The sequence below is a fragment of the Thamnophis elegans genome, chromosome 2 (assembly GCF_009769535.1).
Source record: "Thamnophis elegans isolate rThaEle1 chromosome 2, rThaEle1.pri, whole genome shotgun sequence".
NCBI lineage: Eukaryota > Metazoa > Chordata > Lepidosauria > Squamata > Colubridae > Thamnophis > Thamnophis elegans.
This window is the reverse complement of record NC_045542.1, coordinates 37,597,350-37,618,969: the sequence shown is the minus strand read 5'-3', so window position 1 is coordinate 37,618,969 and position 21,620 is coordinate 37,597,350. Positions and strand designations below refer to the sequence as shown.

Below are 21,620 nucleotides of genomic sequence, written 5' to 3'. Positions count from 1 at the left end.
ACACCTTTCGAAACTAATCCACCTTCATATTTATTTTTACTCTTGCTACCTTTTGTTTTATATCAGCTATTGCCCTGGGTATTTTCCAATTGTAGAGCAACTGCCACTTTGTAGATAAACTACGTATGTATTTAACAATTTCTTCACTTATAGTCTACACTTGCAGCCATGCAGTTTGTTGATATTCTCACAGCATTTATGACTACTTACCCACTTTCCAGTTATGACTAACATCCACTTAAAACTAAATTACTTGAGAGATTAATTTGTGTCCCAATATTTTTTCATATGGGATTGTACTTTTTCTTTTTGCAATTATTCTGTTTTCATTCTCATTTCTTTAACATTTTAACATCCGTGTCAGTTTTTCCCAAGAGCACCCCTTGACACTACCAAAAATTGGCATCTCCAACATTCAAAACCTGTCATGCATTTTAATCTTTCATTTCTCTCTTTGTCCTTCAACATAATCAAATGGGTCATGCTTTTAGACTTGTATTACATTGGATATACAGGAAGTCCTTGCTTAACAATTGGTTCAACAATTCACAGTTATGGCTGTGCTGAATGAATGCTATTTATGCTCAGTCGTCAAAGCTATGACTGTTGCAGCACCCCCACGGTTGCATGATCAAAATTTGGGCACTTGGCAGCCAACCCATATTTGCAACCACAGGGACACTTCAACTTGCCCCAGCCATTTTCCTCCTCCTATCTCTGCCCTTCTAGCTGCCCTGCAAGCCAGCACTCTTCAGTAGTAGTGGCAACACAGAGACTGAAGTAGACATCTTGAGGATAGTAGACCCCAGGAGGTCTACTTCAGCTCCAGCACTGCCACTGAGGAGTGCACTGTACAGGGCAGCCAGAAGTACAGAGATGGCAAGGGAGGCAGATTGAAGAGGAAGCAGTGCCTTACCTTATTGAGGATCGGGCTAGGAGCAACCAAGCTAGGAATGGTTTGGGTCAACATGAGGATTTGCCTAACAATTCGGCTAACAACGGTAATGAGGATTGACTAAGCTAAGTGATGTGGTTGCATGATACTGTGTTTCTCTGAAAATAAGACAGGGTCTTATTTTCTTTTGTCCCCCAAAATAAGTGCTTGGCCTTATTTTCAGGGCGGTCTTAGTATTTTTGAGGCGCAGGAGGCGGTGAGCATGGTCACTTCATAGCTCCTATGTTGCAATATTTTCGGGGAGGGCTTATTTTAGTGCATGTGCTCAAAAGCACGATTGGATTTATTATCCGGGGAGGTCTTATTTTCAGGGAAATGGTGTATACTTTACAACTGCATCACTTATTGACAGAAATTCCAGCCCCAATTAGTGTCTTGCCTTGAGGACTAACCATATGTATGTACATACATATGACTTAAACTTTGCAAATGAAACACAGAACTTTTTTTAAAGAGCTATGGTATGTCACTAGTCTCATCCATGCTTATTCTTTAAATGGTCCTGTCATATTTTTTTTTGTACTCATTTGTCTTGTTTTGACGCTAGAATGACAGTTACCTGAACTGTTATTTTAAGAGGTGTTTCCAGGATGGGCCAGAGATGGTATTATCACAGCCAATTGGCCTCGAGACTGGGTTGAAGCTGAAGCCACGCCTCTGGGCTCCTCTTCTCTGACTCCAGTTTCAATGCAGTATGCACTCCCAAGATCCTGAAAACAAGTCACAAAGGAGACACCTCCACCCCCAATACTGTCTATCTAACTTAGGGTGGGAACTGGCCCATCCTGCAAACACCTTAAAATAACAGTTAAGGTAAGACCAATTGTCATTTTCCAGAGTGGGTTTGCAGGATGGTCCAGAGATGGGACATACCCAAGTTTCGTCCCAAGGGTGGGCCGTCACTGATCCGACAGGACCTGTTGCAGGACCCTGCGGCCGAACGCCACATTGGAAGATGTGAAGGCCTGTAGTGCCGTATGAAGGGCAATGGGGATACCCATGTCGCTGCCCTGCAGATGTATTCTATAGGGGCCTAGGAGGCTCAGGCCATCAAGGTGGCTGCACTCCTAGTGGAGTGGGCCGTGATGCCGGCCGGAACTGGCAAGTTCTGCGCCTAGGAGGCAAGGGCAATGGCCAGATGGATCCATCGACTAATGGTGGACAGGGAGACACTCTTCCCTAGCAATGAGGGTGGGAATGACACAAACAGAGCCTCAGACCTACGAAACTCTGCCGTCTGCCTTAGGTAAATCCGTAAGGCCCTTCTTACATCTAAACGGTGCCAACTGTGCCCCTGCTCCCTGGTCGGGTCTGGGTAGAACTCCAGAAGAACCACCTCCTATGCCCGGTGGAAGACCTGTTTACCTTTGGCAGGAAAGCTGGGTCCAGGCGTAGCACTATCCTGTTATTGTGAAATGTGCATAGATCCTCCCTGGAGGAGAGATCCCCCAGCTCCGAGACTCGCCTAGCTGAGGTGATAGCCACCAGGAACACAACCTTACAAGTGAGGAGCTTCCGGCTAACCGTCCGGAGTGGTTCAAAAGGCTCAGCCATAAGGGACCATAGCACTGTGGGAAGGTGCCATGTAGGAAACCTGTGGACTGGTGGTGGATGAAGGTGGACTGTCCCCTTGAGGAACCTCTTAACTAAGGGCAAACGAGGTAACGCCCTGCCCCCCGGGTACCTGCTCTGATGGGTGTCCTGTTCCTGTGGTTGCTGTGCTGACCTGCGATAATAGGGCATGGACCTCTGCTCTGCCTTCTTGGTCGATGTTGGAAGCGCCTTCTTCTTGTTCTTATCCTCCACCAGGATGGTGTCAAGGGAAGTCCCGAAGAGGGAACCCCCTGTGTAGGCAGCTGTCACTAGTTGCCACTTCGCCTTGTTATCTGCCTGCCAGCCACGGAGCCACAGGAGGCAGCGTGACACGATAGACGATGCCATAGCCCTGGAAGCAAACCTCATGGCGTTTAAGGTAGCGTCAGCTGAGAACTGAGCAACCGCCAGTAACTTGTTGATGTCCTGGTGTAGGTGTACGTCCTCCGGTGGAATGCACGCCTGAATCTGCTCCATCCAAAGGATGGCCGTACGGTTGAAAAACGAGGTGGAGGCCACCGCCTTAATGGCCCAAGCCGACAACTGGAAGGTCTTCCTGAGGATTATCTCTGCCTTCCTGTCCTCTGCCTTCAGGTTGTCTGCCACATCCTTGGGTACCAGTGATGCTGGGGCACCCAAGGCCACCACCGGCGGATCCACAATGCAATGCTTGAGAGAAATCTGGTTCAAAGTTATAGAACCGTCTGTCATTGCTGCCTGGGGTGGGGAAAGCCCCGGGTGTCTCCCATTGTCTCTTAACTACTTCCAGGAAAAGGTCGGGAGCAGGAATCTCCTCCTTAACCTCTTTGGGTTCGGAATAGACCATGCCCTGGGGCTTCCTTACTGGCTCACATGCCTTGGCCCCCTCGCCCCCCCCCAGCTGAGCAGTGGCATGCGCCTTGCATAGGAGGGACTGGAACAAGTTAGGAGGGAACAATCCTGTGAAGGCTGGCGGTTCAGGCTCCAGTTCCTCCTCATCCTCAGAGAGATCTGGGTCATGCTGCGCTTTGTCCCCCAGGACATACCCCTCACTTGCCAAGGACGGGGACCAAGGGGGCGGACTGGCTGGGAAGGGCCCTGTGGCTGGGCTGATGAAGAGCTGGGGACCGTGACCTCGCCCTGAGAGGCAGAGCGAGGCCCTTGGTGTTGCACACTTGCAGCCACACCAGATGCAATGGCTCTTTCAATGAGGTTCTGAAGACTCACAGGCAGGTCCTCCATATCCAAGGAGTCCCAGCTGGATGCCCCAGGCACCTGACTATGGCTGCGGGTAGGTGCCAGGGTTGGCTTGGATGGATCTCTACCTAGGGATAGAAACCCAGGCTGGTTATCTACCTGGTCAAAATCCTCCATGGAAAGTGGAGGGGAATGGGCAATAACACCCCCCCCTGCACTCCCTCAAAGAATCTGGTGACCTAGGGGGAGAATCCTGCCTGGTAGGGCCCCCTAGGGGTGACCTGGACCTGGAGTGGGAGGGACTGATCCTGCCCTGCAGAGCCCTCAACCTCTCTGCCCTGGAGAAAGTTCTCACCAAGGCCCTGTGCCTCCTAGCTTCATCTATTTGGCTGGCACGGGAAGGGCGAATGTCAGCCGAGGCTTTAAGCCTCCTGGAAGAGGCAGTGGAACACTGCCTGGTTGAAGTCCCCTCCCCAGGAGATGTGTGTGGGGGAAGGGGATCTACCCGCCGGGACAGCAACCCAGCGACCGGAGCCTCCAAGCCCTGAAATATAACCCTTGAGTAGCTGAAAAGCCCACAGCTAATAGCAGGGACTTACTGGGAGGTGAAGGAAGGGTCTCCTTGTGAGAAAGATTGAGATTGAGATGCTTTATTTGTATGCCGCCCTTTTCCTTGGGGGGACTCAGGGCGGCTCACAACTCAAGGGGAGGGAGGACAAACAAGTCACAAACATGAGAAAACAATACATCATTAAAAACACAACAGCCATTTGAGTGGGGTTAAAATCTTTAGCCCCAGGCCTGTCGGGACAGCCAGGACTTAAGGGCTACGCGGAAGGCCTGGAGGGTGGTGAGGGTACGAATCTCCACGGGGAGTTCGTTCCAGAGGGTCGGAGCAGCCACCGAGAAGGCTCTCCTCCGGGTAGTTGCCAGCCGACATTGGCCGGCTGATGGAATTCGGAGGAGGCCTAATCTATGGGATCGTATCGGCCTAGTGGAGGTAATTGGCAGTTGGCAGTCTCTCAAGTACCCAGATCCAATACCATGCAGGGCTTTGTAGGTTTCAAGTAGCACCTCGAAGCGCACTCGGAGATCAACAGGCAGCCAGTGCAGCTCGCGGAGGATAGGTGTTACGTGGGTGAAACGAGGTGCACCCACGATCGCTCGCGCGGCCGCATTCTGGACCAGCTGAAGTCGCCGAATACTCTTCAAGGGCAGCCCCATGTAGAAGGAAGCAAGTTGAGTCGAGGATGGTCCAGAAAAGTTGAATCAGATCAAGAGTCAAGAATTTACAACCTCTCTTTGGCCAGACTGGATTGAAACTGGTGTCAGAGGAGAGGAGCCCAGAGGCGTGGCTTCAGCTTCAACCCAGTCTTGAGGCCAATTGGCTGTGATAATACCATCTCTGGACCATCCTGAAACCCACTCTGGAAAAGAATACATTTTTCTTCTGGATTTTATTCATTCAGAATGTTGCTTACTGGAGCATAATATGCAGTTATCATGAGCCTGTGGATTCTTCCTTTAATGCGCACTTACAACACCCTAGATGACAACCATTGATATATTTAGACGTGCAATTTAGCCCTTTCATTCATTATGAAATCCACACTCCCTTTCCTGCAGGCTTCCAAGCACTTTTATGGTGTTTTGTGTTAGGATTTTTTACGGGGAGGGAGAGGGAGAGAGAGAATGAGAATATGATTGCAGTAAATATTTTTAGTTGGGGATGGAGATTTGAGTGCAAGGTGCAGCAATTCCAACAGATTAATTTTCTTGTCAAGCTTCTTAGAAACAGTTAATTGTGTGCCATTAGTGTTTTGCTATGAAGAGTAGCAAAATAAATATTGTAGCCAGTTTTCTTATTTAGAAGAATCCCTCATCCTGATTCATGGTTTGTTTATCCATTATTGGTTGAATAGGCCAAAGGCGAACTACAAAATATATTAATCTGTAGATAGTGATTTACCAACTACAACAATCTCCAGAGTTGGAATGAGTGCACTATTGGGCAAAGATTGTGACAATCTTTGTCTGTTTTCTCTTTGTTATGCAACTATTTGGCTTTCCTAAACTTGACCATTTCTAGGTCTCCTCACAAACTAACATTTAATATAGAATTTGACATTTCGCTAGGATTTGAAATCTATACACCTGGAAATTGTCATGGTTGTAAAACAACAGTAGACCAACAAAAAGTTTCTCCAATCTCACACAAAAAAGAAGTGGCAAGCACCTTCCTCTCCGAATCCAACAGGCAATTGCTGGTAAAAGAGCCGAGGGCAGCTTGAGGCTGTCCTCTGCCAAAGAGACATTGTTTATTTCACCCTTTCTCCCTTCATTTGAACTGCTGTGCAACATTAAGGGAAGCTCTGCAAAAAAGTAAAAACAGTCTACCTCAGTCCTATCTTTATTTGAAAATGGGATCAAACTGCATATCTGTTTACATGCTTTGGGAATATATAGGTCTAGAATGAAGATTGATGTCTAAATCTCCTTAGTCTTAACTGGCATTTTGAACACGGAGATTACAGTTTGTTCTTCTCTGAAGGACCCTTCAAAAGGGAAAATGAATGCTGCATGACAATTCTCTGATTTTGAATGAGAATCCCTAAGTCCAACTGTGGATCAGTAATTTGCAAATTATAGTGCAAACTTCTTTGTATATAGTGCATTGCTAAATATCTATGGAGATTCTCAATCATCCAGGTCATGGTTGTCCCAAAGGTGCTTTTTCAAAAGGCATATGAAGTTTTTTTTTCCCTGGAAGACATTTTGCTTCTCAGCCAAGATGTTTCTTTACTTCTGAAGAAAACCAAATTAGCAAGAGCAGAGAAATCAATAAAAATACTGTTTGCATGCTTTTATTAATATAATTGATTTTACATAGTAAGCTTTGTCTAGGTCTGTAGAGGTTCCCCTTAGAATATGAAGATATTTCATTTTCTATGGTTCCAGAATTAAGATATATTAATTTTCCAGATAGGTTTTTTTTTAGAATTCTAAAAGGAAGCAGGAGGTCTTAGCTAATTATATCATAAAGCTTTTTTGCAGAGGGTAAACCACCAAAAGCAGAAATATTTTGCCTGCTCATAAAGTTTGATTAAATAGCTGTTGATTTAGATACAGGTAGTCCTCAACTTACGACCATAATTGAGCCCAAAATTTCTGTTAAGTGAGACATTTGTTAAATGAGTTTTGCCCCATTTTATGACCTTTCTTGCCACAGTTAAGCGAATCACTGCAGTTGATAAATAAGTAACCTGGTTGTTAACTGAATCTAGCTTATCTGCTTGTCAGAAGGTTGCAAAAGGGGATCACATAACCTTTGGACATGAACCAGTTGCTAAGCATCTGAAGCTTGATCGCATGATCCAAGGGGGCGCTTCAAAGGTCGTAACTGAAAAACGGTTGTAAATCATTTTTTTCCAGCCCCGTTGTAACTTTGAAGTCACTAAATGAACTGCTGTAAATCGAGGAAATCTTAAGTGCTATTGCTACAGATATCATTGTAACAAGTGAAAATTCAGTCAGGATTGTCACTCGGGATATTTCTGCTTTTGCTCACTATTCTCACATTCTTCCTTCTTTACTGTTCATTTATAGGTAGAAGGCGACAGAGAGTACATCGACCACGTTCTCCAATCCTGGAAGAAAAAGACATCCCTTCTCTTGACTTGCCCAAATCCTCAGAGGACTTAATGGTGCCTAATGAGCATATCATGAATGTTATTGCCATCTATGAGGTACTGCGGAACTTTGGCACCGTTTTGCGCTTGTCCCCTTTTCGTTTTGAAGACTTCTGTGCTGCTCTAGTAAGCCAAGAACAGTGTACACTGATGGCTGAGATGCACATAGTGCTTTTAAAAGCAGTTTTACGTGAAGAGGACACTTCCAATACTACCTTTGGACCTGCTGACCTCAAAGATAGCGTTAATTCCACATTATATTTTATAGACGGGATGACTTGGCCAGAGGTTTTGCGGGTATACTGTGAGAGTGACAAGGAGTATCATCATGTTCTTCCTTTTCAAGAGGCAGAGGACTACCCTTATGGACCAGTTAAAAATAAAATTCAAGTTCTGCAATTTTTAGTGGATCAGTTTCTGACAACAAACATTGCACGGGAGGAATTAATGTCAGAAGGGGTGATACAGTATGACGACCATTGTAGAGTTTGTCACAAACTGGGAGACTTGCTTTGCTGTGAAACTTGCTCAGCTGTCTACCACTTAGAGTGTGTGAAACCGCCTCTTGAAGAGGTCCCAGAGGATGAATGGCAGTGTGAAGTTTGTGTAGCGCACAAGGTGCCTGGTGTAACAGACTGTATTGCTGAAATCCAAAAAAACAAACCATACATTCGACATGAACCTATTGGATATGATAGAAACAGGAGGAAATACTGGTTCCTGAACAGGAGGATTGTTGTGTAAGTATATATTCTAGCCATATCAACATTATACACCTTTTTAATAAAAGACATTTGATTGATGTATTTTAATTTAGATTAAACAAAATCTCCATATTTTTGAGGGAGGGAGGGTTGTGATAATTGTAGCTGAAAAATGCCAGATGCTTATTTTTCAGTTTTAAAACTTGATATCTGAGCTTAAAAAAATTGGTTGCTTTTTCCTTTTTGTGTTAGTGATGCTCTTTTTTTTAATTTAAGATTTTTAAATTCAAGAAAGCAATTTATAGTATTATTTATATCCCGTGTCTCTGAAATGGCTATTTTACTTGATTCTGCAAAGTGGCAGTTTAACGTTTTTCATATTACTTGCAGTTTTTCTATGAAAACCCAACTAACAAATTCATATACTGTATTTTTCAGAGTATAAGACGCACCAAGATTTTGAAGCGGCAAATAAAAAAGTTTTTGCACTCTGCAGCTCTCCCCAAAATGGCCCGTTTTTTACAAAAATGGACTAGTTTTTTATCAAAAAAGGGGATGCATAGCCTTTAGGAGGCTTGGAGAGTGCTCCTGGGGGCTCGGAGGGGGGCAAAAATGAGCAAAAAACGGCCTGTTTTTCACAAAAACGGGCTTATTTTTTGTCAAAAAAAAAAAAAGGCAGGCATAGCCTTTAGGAGGCTTATAGAGTGCTCCTGGGGGCGGGGGGGAACTGCCCATTTTTCGCTCATTTCCCCCCCCCCAGCCCCCAGGAGCACTCTGGAAGCCTCCTTAAGGCTATCCACAGCCATTTTTGCAAAGTGGGCGGGGTTTCAGGAGGCCAAAAATGCTATATTCAGATTTTCAGCCTCTTTTTTTGAGGGGAAAAATGTGCATCTTATGCTCTGAAAAATATGGTAATTTGAAATGCAGCAAGCAGTTACAGGATGATGACAACAACGATGATGATGAACCCTGAGTACAGTTTTAGATTTTGTGGAAGTCTGGTAGAAGCTTGAAATGGGCTTTGAATAACCACAGATACATCTTTCTATTTGACAGCCAGCATGGTATAGTGGTTGAAGTGTTGGATTCAGAACAAGGAGACCTCTCATTCATCCATGGAAACACACTAGATTATTCTGGGCCACCTATTTCCGCTCAGCCCAGTTTACTTCATCGGGCTCTTATGACAAAAAGAAATAGGTTTTGTAATGCATTAGGCATAAGGATGTTCCTGATTAAAAAATAATAAAATATAATTTGCTTCCAAAGGCTCCAAAGAACAGGACATTGCAGAAGAATCAAATGTTGACATTCTAGTCAATCACTGGTCTAATCATATATAATACTATATTGTGATTTATTAGACAAAGCAAAGTGACCTGGTTTAGATATATTGCAAAGTCATAATAGCTGATTTTATCATTATACTTATCCAAAAACAAACTACATTATATTTTAGTATTGTTTGCCAACCTTCACAGACATCAGATAAGGCACTGATATAAATCCAAAGTACATCATGAGAGGACATGGGGATCTTTGACAGCCTGATATACTTGATTATGATTCTGGTGTCTCTGGGTTCTTAACAGAATTGAAATGATCAACTTCAGTATTAATGTGTTTAATTTCTTTTACTCAATGCTTAATTTCATAACATATTGTCGATGTTTTAGTTTCTTTGTGGTTTTATTTGTAACTGAAATGGTAGTCAATATTTCTGTTCCCAAGGGAGTGGATTTAAACCAAACAAACTAATATCAAATATAGTTTTATTTGTGAAGAGAGAAAACCATATATTTTTTAACCTGAAATTTACACTTTCATCACTAATCATATTCGTGTAGAATGCTAAGCCAAATTCATCAAAATAAAAAAACTCTTATTGAATATATTCTTAAACTGAGGTTTTTTTCAACTATTGCCAGTTCTTGCTTTCAGAGGGTTCACTTGTTTGACAGGAAGAAGTTAAGGTTCCTTAGATTATTTGATATTCTTGACAAACCATACCTCTTCCTCTTGTGAAAAATTTTGCCTGGAAAATCTGTTAAAGTATTAGCAGAAAAAACGCCCAGGCTGTTGGATTAATTAAGAGGCAGCCTCCTCATGAAAAACCAGGTTTTTTTCTTCACAAATACTGCAGGTATGTCTGTCTGGTCTTTCCTTATCTTCTGAGGAGAAGAGCTTAGCCAGCCTAGTGGTTTCTTAGTCTAATGCAGTGTTTCTTAAACTTTTTGCTGTCAGGCCTCTTCTTACTTTTAAAAATTATGCAGGATCCTGAAAGTGGTTGTGTTTGTGGATGCATTTCATATTTATCAATATTTATCACATTAATGATTAACATTGATGTCTTTTTAGAATATTTAATTTATTGAGTCATGTAACAATAATATTGAACTCCTTAGATATTAACAAAAATGAAAAAACTACATTTTTTAACAATCAGAAAATAATGAGAAGTGTGACACTGTTTTTATATTTTTGCAAATATCTTCAATATCTAGAAAATAATTTTGGTTTGGCCAAGCCCTCATAGAGTTTGGTAGACCCTCATGGGACCTCAGAACATACTTAAGAAACACTGCCCTGGTGGTTCTAGTGTTACCATTTTTGTCTCACTGCTACTTCCTTCCCATATTTAGAAGATTGTACCCAGCACTCCACCAATTTTTGTAGAAATTATTCTCATTGTCAGAAAAATTCTTCTTAGTTCTAGCTGGTTTCTCCCCTTGATTCGTTTCCATCCATTGTTTCTTGCCTTGCCTTTAGGCGCTTTGGAGAATAGGTTGAGCCCCTCAAATACTGGAACATTGCTATCATGTCACCCTTGTTAGAAGACAATTTTATATGTTTTACTATTTATTATTGGAATACATTAGCTGAATTTGGTGATCAAATAAAATTTTAAATGAATATTAAAATGGATGTTTTCAAAATTTTGATTTGGTACAAAATGTAACTCTCAAAAAGTAAATTGATATAACTATAAAATAGTTAACATGTACGCATTTCATATGATGGTATCATTCATCGTCAGAACTATAATTTACAGAGATGATGCATGGATAAAATAATGTGTGTCTTTATGTGTATCTTCAGTGAAAGCTAATGTGTAAGGTTGATGTGCTGACTTGAAGGTCATACTAGGCTTAAAGGATACAAATGGATGTTTTACACCCTATAAAACTTAAAGTTATTTTCCCTTGAACCTCAAGAAAGTGTGAACTAAAGAAGGTTGATAAGCTCTATGCATCCCCAAGCCACCTTTTTGCATCACTATTTTAAGGAGATTTTATAAACTCAATCAATCTTATTCAATCCCCTTCTAAACTGTTTAAAATGGTGGCTATCACATCTCCTAATGGCATATTCACTGTGTAACTACATGTTGTGTAAACAACACCCTTTATTCAATCTTGAATGAATAACTTAATTCAAATACTATAAAGAGAAAAATCTCTATCTCCCTTTTCCATACTGTGAAGGAAATTTCCCAGTATGCCTTAACTTTAAAAGATACAAACATTAGGCTTAAATATCAGTGACATTTTTTTGTTTCCTGTAAAACTTCATTGCAGTTAAAACTCAATGTCTGTATGTTGATATAAGAATAAATAAAAAGGGATTAAAGGTTGTATAACAAAATTAAACAGCATTCAGGTACAGATTAGCATGATACCTGTATTAGTGGCAGTGACAATAATCCTAGATAACAAACATGAGCCAGCAGTATACCACAGCTGCCGAAAAAAAGGCCAATGCAGTTATATACTGCATTAACAGAGGCATAGTATCAAGATCACATGACATGCTACTACCGCTTTATGCTGCACTGGTAGCATCACACTTGGAATACTGTGTCCAGTTTTGGTGGTCATGATATAAAAAAGATATTGAGACTCTAGATAGAGTGCAGAGAAGAGCAACAAAGTTGATTAGAGAACTGGGGTCTAAACCACACAATAAACAGTTGTGGGAACTCGGTATGTCTAGTCTAATGAAAAAAGGGACTAAGGATGACATAACAGTTTTTCAATATTTGAGGGGCAGTCACTGAGAGGAAGGGGTCAACCTATTCTCCAAAGCATAAGTCATAAAACTACAGCCCGCGGGCCACATGCAGCCCACAAAAACTATTAACCCGACCCGTGCAGGACCATGAGTCTGCCCCTGTCCACAGCACCCCACCCATCCTTGGCTGAGTGTAGGACTTGCCTTCCGAGATAATTTCCAATTTTGACCTGCAGAAATGTTCTGGAAGTGTGTGTGTGGAGGGGGGGGGAACAGGGTGCATAGATACCCCAGGAGGCCAAAAAACGGGCAAAAATGTCCTGTTTTTGCCCCCAAACCGAGCTGTTTTTGGCCTGCAGAATGCTTCTGGAGGTGGATGGGTAGGTGTGAAAAATGTGGCGAACAGATGCCCCAGGAAGCCCCCAAAATGGGCCATTTATGCCTGCTTTTTGGCCTGCAGAATGCTTCTGGAGGTAGGGGGGAGAATACGGTGCACATAAGCATCAGGAGGCCAAAAAAACTGACAAAAACTGGCCCATTTTTCGCCTCCAGAGCATCTGAAGGCTAGATAAGATATAACAGATGGAAGCCTAAGAGAGATCTAACCTGGAACCTAAACAGCTTGTTTCCTGTCAGTGGGAACAATTAATCAGTGGAATGAACCCCTGAATTAGGGTTGCTTCCAGAAGTTGTGGATGCTCCATCACTGGCGGTTTTTAAGAAGAGATTGGACAGTTATTTGTCCAGAAAGTTATAGAATCTTTTGCTTGAGCAGGGGGTTGGACTAGAACAGGTATCCCGGACTTGTGGGCTGTGGGGTTTGCACACTCCATTTAAGTGAGCAGCAGGCACATGTGCACATCATTTGCACAAATGGAGTTGCATGCACACTTGCCGGCCACTCGCACAGAACAATCCCTTCTCTTTCCCCCCACCCTGCCAGACCGCAGAGTTGGAAACATTTGGGAACTCTAGACTAGAAGACCTCCAGGGTCCCTTTCAACTCTGTTGTTTTGTATTCTGTTTAAATATCAACTAATTTGCAATTGCTGTTAAAAAGTAAATTCCATGCTGGGATACAGCATGTCAGGGTTCCGAGTAACACCCGTAACGAAAGAAGTCTCTGAGGTTTGAGTTTTCTCAAAATCCCATTTTATTAAAGATTTCATATTGGTATACCTGGGAAAACCCGAATCTGAAAGCTTCCAGGTTTCCCCACCCAAATGAAAGTCCAGCACCTACATGTCTGTCACATGGCCCAATCAGGCACCATCCCAACTAGAGATGCCTCCCAGTCACACCATTCCAGGTGCAGGGCAAAATGTCTTTGATTCTCTGAGAAAGGAATGTTATTTTGACTATACTTCCCATACTCTATATAGTCCCCGCTCTCATTTTCCCACAGCATTAAATGTGGCAGGTCTGAAGGCCCAATGCAAAGATGGCTTCCAGGCCTGACACAGCATTTATGACCTGGAATTAAAACAGCCAAGATAGTTAAATTTTTATATAAATCAATGTTGAGACAAGACTGTTATGGCCACCTGTTAAAGACCACTTTGTTCAACAGTTCCAATCAAAGACAATTGATTATATGTGACTAGCCAGCCTAAACATCTTGACGCTTGCTTAGTTTGTCCATATGAAGAGTTCTTAGTCTTTCTAGTCAAGACCTCTCCCTCTTGTAAAGCTCTATCAAAATAGAAAATAAGATTTTTATTTTATTTTATTCAAAACAAAGTTAAAATAAAATTTTATTTCATGTATTTATCAAATTTATATGGCCACCCATCTCACAAAAATTAACTCTGGGCAGTGATGCATTGGAGAAAGATACATTAGGCTGTCTGGTCAACAGCCAGGGTGATAGATCATAAAAACTTTATATTGATCTTGAAACAAGCAAGCTCTTTAACCGTGCAGGGGAGAAATTCCTTTATAAATCAACCATTGAAAATGTATAGACACGTACTGTATTTTTCGGAGTATAAGACGCACCAAGATTTTGAAGAGGCAAATTAAAAAGAAAAGTTTTTGCACTATGCGGACCTCCCCAAAACAGGCCCGTTTTTCAAAAAAGGGGGGCATGAATATCCTTTAAGAGCCTTGTAGAGTGCTCCTGGAAGGGGGGGGGCAAAAAAATGGGCTGGTTTTTTTGTCCCCCCAAAAAGGGCATGAATAGCCTTTAGGAAGCTTGTAGAGTGCTTCTGGGGGGTGGGGTGGAGGCCAAAAACAAGCAAAAAAGGGTATGCAAACCCTTTAGGAGGCTTATAGTGTGCTCCTGGGGGATGGGGTGGGGGCAAAGTTGAGCAAAAAAATCCCCCAGGAACACTATGGAAGCCTCCTAAAAGCTATGCCCGACCATTTTGGTGAACGGGGTGGGGTTTCAGGAGGCAAAAAATGCTGTATTCAGTGTATAAGACACACCCAGATTTTCACCCTCTTTTTTGAGGGAAAAAGGTGTATCTTATACTCTGAAAAATACGGTAAGTGAGTTTATTGGGGAAAGGGAAATCGAAGGAAAATAAGAAAACAACACCATTAAGGTATTATGGCACTAAGGAAGCACACTTTTTAACATTTGGCACCGAATATTAGAGCCTCTCAGTCAAAGAAGTGAAGAGCTGCAACAAATAATATTAGAAAGCATTCCCCTTCCTTCTTTCCACCCAAACTGTAGCCTTCAATTCTCACTATGTTGAACCATGTCTGGTGCATTTAAGTAAAAGAAGTTGTAGTTTCATTATGGAATATGTAGTCCATAAGACGCTTATTTATTATTAACAATGAAAATTGAGTACAAGAAAAGCCTAAAATTGCATGCCACTTTTTTTCTAGTGTATTCTCTTTCAATCCTGATAAGCTGTAAGTCAATGAACTAGACTCCAATAATTCTCAGCTATATGTTTGCTGGATCTGGGAATTGAAAACCATACATCTGGAGGGCACAAAGTTTGGAAAAGGTTGTCCTAAGTATAAGTATTGTACCCCTAATGTATGGAGCTTTATTCACAAGAACCTTGGGCAAAAGTCCCTTGGATAATTTTATTGTATCTGATATCATTGCAAAGGACTGCATACATTTTGCTTTGTTTCTTAAAGTAGAATCCATATTTTCCTTCTCATAAACTACTGTATTTTTCGCATTATAAGATGCACCTAGGAAATTGGGCAGTGACAAAGACAGAAGAGGCAGGTCAGCACTGTAAAAGGACCCCACTATTGTAGCACATATTTTTCGCTCTGTAAGACACAGACATTTCCACTCACTTTTGGGGGGGGGGGGGGAGTGCGTCTTATGGAGTGAAAAATACAGTAAGTTGTAAATCCGAGTCTCTGTTAGAAGAACAGATTTGGAGAAACAAAATTAGTATTTAAAAATAAATCACCTATAGTATCATGTCAGATTAATACTTTAATATTTTTTTAATTGTCCAGAGTGGAACTAATTGTATATGCTGCTTGCTTAAAAAAATAACTTCCCTTTGCAGATGGTAAAATTAGACTTAATGCATTAATTATTTAATGGTATGGAATTTATACAAATCAGATCTGTTGAGAAGAGGAAAAATGATTTCCTATATAATCAGTATATCACATTTACTTAAGTTTGCACTGCTCATATCTACAATAAAATAAAAAATAAATAAAGCTAAACAGATTATTCCACCGTATATAGTGTGCATACATATGTTGTGCATTCTTATATAAGAGAATTGAAGTAAAAGTAATTTGGTAATAATTTTGCACAGCTTCCATGTTTCATAGTAGGAGAAAGTCTGTGAAGAAATATTGAAATTCATTTTTTTCCACAAAACTGGGGAGTAAGCAGGACCAAAGAGTTTTACCACCACATTATTCTTAGTTTATCTTGCATTTCTGTGGCTAAACTAATTGATATCGCATATATCAAGCCATATCCTTATTATGTTCATAGTGCCTTCCCCAGCACAGTTTCTTATTGTTTCAGGGTGCTTCCAAAGTTAGCATGACAGAAGAGATATGGACCTGTCCTTTCCCAAGTTAGAGAAGGGGCTGGATCAGTTATATTTTTCTTCCAATTAAAGTTTGAGTATCCGTGGGGTAAGTAATTTTACCACCACCCAACATAATGAATTTGGTATTTATCTTTATATAAGAGGTCCTTGCCACTAGCATTGATGATGTTACCTAGTTTGGGTAGTGAAATGTCCACAGGAAAACAACAAATCTCAGAGAGAACCAAGAACCTGTTGCAAAAATCAAATCCAGAAAGCACAGATAATTGATTCAGCAGGATTCATTAACTTCTTTATATATATAATAACACATGAATAAACGTACAATACCAACAGCAGATTCTTCCAATGTGGTAGAGAGGAGAGATTGGTTTCCAGTTTCAATTCAGAGAGTTTCAATTCAGAGAGCAGACTAAATTAGTTCTCTTTCAGACTCAGAACTACATAGATAAGCCACCCCCAGGCTCCGGGTCATCTGGCTTGGCTCTCAGTCATCAAATAGTTCTCATTGGTTGATCCAGTTGCCATGCCTATACATTGGCTGACCTTGTTACCATGTCCTATTCCAGCCAGTCCCCAATGGTTGACCTGTTGCTATGTCCTATTCCAGTTCATGAATATTCTGACAGAACCCCTCATTTCAACCCTGAGCTACAAATATACTCCTTTATTCGCATCTATATAAAACCTCTCATGTATGTAACTTTTACTGGGCAAAACAGTGCATCATAGGGTAAAGCTTTTTCAATCAAGGTATTTTTAAATGGGCTAATTTACAAAATGCATCAAAAATTATGACTCCAATAGAATTGAAATGTGGCAAATTTTATAAAATATTTTAGGACATGAACTTGTCAGAAATCATTTTATGACATTACTGTGGTCAACTCTTAATATGTGAGACTGTTATACTGTTCAACATGAATTATTTCAAGGCAAAAACATTTCTGAATATGTCCCTGGATTTTGAGGAACCTTTCCAGTGAAGGAAGTTAGAAACTCTGCCATAGTTGAAGGCATTAAGGAATCTGGTAAGGAAATATCTCTGAAACAATAACCCAAGGGATCAGAGACTGTCTAGTTTTACATAAGAGTGATGGTTCCATTTCATTTTGATTCTAAGGCTCTTCTTTGCCCTTTTAGTAAACTCTTTTATTCTCTGCAGAATGTTATTAGATATAGTTTGATAATGTCTGTAGAAGAACTGAATACAGATAATCTGTGATTTACAACCACAATTGAATTCAGAATTTATGTTGCTAAGTGAGAAATTTGTTAAGTGAGTTATATCCCATTTTACAACTTTTCTTGTCACACTTGTTAAGTGAATCACTACAGTTGTTAAATTAGTAACACAGTTACTAAGGGAATCTGACTTCCCCATTGACTTTGCTTGTCAGAAGGTCACAAGAGTGGATCACGTGGTCCGGGACACTGCAACCGTTTTAAATATGAGACCAGTTGTCAAGTATCTGAATGTAACCCATGTGACCAAGTGGATGCTGCAAGGGTCATAAGTATGAAAAATGATTATAAGTCACTTTTTTCAGCACCGTTGTAACTTTGAACGGTCACTAAACAAACTATTGTACGTCAAGGACTACTATATTACATTGTAATTGAGGTGACCGCATCTATACCCAAATATTAATTTGTACATAATGTTGTTTGTAATACCTTTACTGTTTTTGTTTGATGCTATGTTGACATGAAAAAACAGTTCCTAGCAGTGGGATAATTTTTAATGTTTCCCTTCCGAGTATGTGTGTCTGTGCATTTCATTCATTTATTCATTCCTCACATCTCAGAAACAATTTTTCTCATACTGTCACAGAGAAGAAGATTCAGAATGTGAAAAGCATAAGAGAATCTGGTACTATAGCACAAAAGCCCAGCTGGCGGAATTATCTGAATGCCTAGACAAAGATTATTGGGAAGCTGATATCTGCAAAACTCTGGAAGAAATGCATGAAGAAATTCATCGGCACATGGACATAACGGAAGACCTTACTAATAAAGCACGTGGCAGCAACAAGTCTTTTCTCTCAGCAGCAAATGGTAAGAACCAATTAATCTTACCTTTTTAATTACTGATAAACACATGTTGATCGTGTTGATTCATATTTGCAAAAAATAGAATTGTGAGAAAGATGTATTAACGCAAAAGGGTAGGATAAAAAGGCACAGCTAATTGGAAAGAGGATCTTCAAAATATTTGAGAAAGCAGTATTTATTTGCAAAGCCTAATAATTGTTGGATCCCAGAATACTCAAAAAAGTGTGCAAATACAGCTGAGATAAGTAGCTTTTAATGACAATGGAATCCATTTGAGAAGATTCCATTAAATCTTAAGTGCCATTGTAGAACTTTTGAGGGATGACAAAAATAGACTTGTATATAATGAAAGCACCTGTGGCTCACAAAAGGATTGTTCCTTTAATAGAATGTGCTAGTCATTCTGTTACCAGAGTCCCGACTTGGGGCTATCATATATCTCCTTCAAATAGTGATTCATGTTTTCTTGATTTCAAACACACAAATACCCCCAATTTTTGAAAACCAAGACAGATAATTAAGATGTAATTCATTGCATCTCTATATATATTACAGATTAATGATTACATTTTAAACACTCAAATCCTAATAAGATGTGATACACTAAAAAGGCGTTTGTCTGAGTATAGTCCTTTTTCTGCTCCCCACCCCTATATACTATGTAGATGAAAAACCAAGAAGCCACAGTTAAGCATAGCTTTCCATTATGCACAAACAGGAAATACAGTTAATAACTTTTAAGCAAGCCAGGTCTATTTGTAATCTGTTGAACCGTTGTTTTAGAAATAAGACATAGGAAACTGGTTTATTGTGTCTCGCTTATTTCCACATTTATGGGATTAAGTGAACAAAATGACAGCTAATTGCAACTTGCTGAACACAACAAAAGTGATTTTTTTGTTTTATAAATTTAGAATAATTGAATGAAAATAATTGGGGGGGTGAAAACTTCCTGTAACGTAGGTATGATGTGTATGTTGGCATTATTATTCAATAGAGAATGTATGCAACCTCATATCAATAATGGCCATTATCTCTCTGGGGAAGCCAGCAGAGAAAGATTGCAGATGGCAATCAAATGATTGCAAGGCACTTGGCAACCAGTTGTACATGCAAACAGATTGCCATTTGTCCGGATTGCAATCATTTGACTGATAGTGGGGGGAAACACTGCAGTGGCCATACTTTCAGGGAATGGTCGTAAGTCCATTTATCGTTGTTACTCTGAACAGTCACTGAACAAATGATCATAAATCAAGGATCACCTATAAATTTTTTAGGTGATCTTGGTGATGGGGTTCATCAAGGCATCTTTTGGTTGGTCTTCATTTTGCATTTGGATACTGTTTATTGTAATGTGCCATTTAAAGAATGACTGGTGTCATATTTCTAGCCATTGGTTAACTTAGTTTTTCAAACTAATATATTGTTTTATTTTTTAAAATGTTAGTGAGTTAGAATGGTGAACATTTGTATTTCCTACCATGTTTCCACGGAAAAAAAAACCATCCCAAAAATAAACCCTAAGTTGATTTTTACATGTGCAACTAATATAAGCCCTATCCCCCCCCAAGAATAAGGGGTAATTAAGACCCCGCCCACTCGGGTACATAGGGTGGGGTGAGGTGCATGAATAAAAATTTAGTTAGGGTGGTGTTAGGGGTGGAGCTACCCTACTACTTACCAGAAGTTCCTGAAGGCCTCTGACAGTGAAAAGGAGGCCGGGGGCAACACACACAAGTGAGGTGAGTCAGTGGAAAACATCCCCTCCGAAAATAAGACCTGGTACCTTTTTTGTTGACAAAATTTATAAGACCAGGTCTTATTTTCGGAGAAACACGGTAATAATCATTGCCTTTGACTCTGTGAAATCTTATTAAAATGGATTTTTCTGCAAATTGTTAGGTTACTAGCTGTATATATGGATTTTTCTGCAAATTGTTAAGTTACTAGCTGTATATAGTCTTAACAACTATAACTGGTATCTCTATCTGAGTTCTGCTTTGCAATTACCAACTATTTCTTTTGACCTGACAGTGTATTTCTTTAATAGATTTGTTTTTATTTGTTTGAACCAGATTTATAGTTCAAGGCCCCTCATTTAGTTCTGATGTTTTTCAAATATTACAGTGAATAAACACACTGGGAATGGAGTGGATTAAATTAATTATCTTTCCTCTTGGGGAAACTCTTAGCTGAAGGTTCATTTAACCCCACTGTCCCAACTAATTTTCAGTTAGGGTAGAGATTTTCTTGTGTATCTAAGAGAAGATATCCAGTTTTTAGGGCCCTATGAAAAGCTAACAGGGTTGGCAAGGTTATGTTGCCAATTTATATTCCAGTTTCTGATTTGTTTATGGTTCTTAAAATAATTTCTGTATATAAATTGCATAAGAAATGACAATTGAATTATGCCACATACTTTTTCCACTCTATAACCAGTTTACAGAATATCTCTACATTCAATACCATCAAAGGCTTTACAGTAGTACAGATATGCTTTCTTTTGAAATGTCCAAGTTCTATTAAACATTTGCAGTGTGATCTCAAGGGCCTCTAAAATCACCAGAATCCCATTTTGCATGATGGGACCCAGTTATATGATTTTCCACAACATCTAACATCAGGACTTTCATGCATTGCTTGGAGCAGGCTCATATGTCACCCGTCTTTTGGGATTGGAATGAACACTGACATTTTCCGGTCTTTCAGCCATTTACTGATATCCCACTTTTTTGACATAATTTTACAGTTGCTGCTGTGGATATGATGATACCAATGCCATCAATTCTAGGCATTTTCATTTTTGACAGATGTTTCAGTGTCTGTATTATCCTCACCTTCCAGTACACTGGTCTCTGCTTCAAATTTCTTGTTGTTAAAGAACATTAGTAGTCATATAACCTCAGTCTGTTCCTTCCATCTATTTTTCATTTGATTCCGATTTTTCACTTCCTTCCCATTTCTGCCTCTTTGTTCCTCTATGTAGAGTGAATAGTGTCTGGATTTTCTTTATTAAGACAAAAAGATATCTGGTATGTCCTTTTTCATTTCTATCTTCCATTTCTATGGATACCTCATTCCGGTAATTTTCTTCGGTTTCTTTTTCTAGCATTATATTAAAATCTTTTATTTATCTATCTTGCTTTATCTCTTTTACCAATGGTTTTAGCTTTCCTACTCTGTTTGGCAATTTGAATTGTTTTTCTCTGAAAACAGTTTGCCTTCATATTGGAAGGGTGGGTTGGATTAGATAAATCATATTTCCTGGATGTTCATGTACAGTTTCAAGGTAAATTTGAGACCAATTTTGATACAGGTCATCCATGATTAAAAGTCATGGTTTGCAGCAGCCTGAGTTTTATGAGAGAGATCTCTGCTTACCATTTTGATTAAATAAACCATATAGTGGTGATCCCCAGCTGGTTTTCTTGACAGA

General features: G+C 40.2%; 1 protein-coding gene across 1 annotated transcript in view; it reads left to right on the top strand.

Moving 5' to 3' along the window:
* The window catches only part of BPTF (bromodomain PHD finger transcription factor), a 92,437-nt gene that overhangs the window by 6,858 nt on the left and 63,959 nt on the right, over window positions 1–21,620 (top strand). The window contains 2 exon segments of the mRNA XM_032211050.1: window positions 7,331–8,153; window positions 17,961–18,184. Coding sequence (XP_032066941.1) covers window positions 7,331–8,153; window positions 17,961–18,184 — 1,047 coding nt within the window.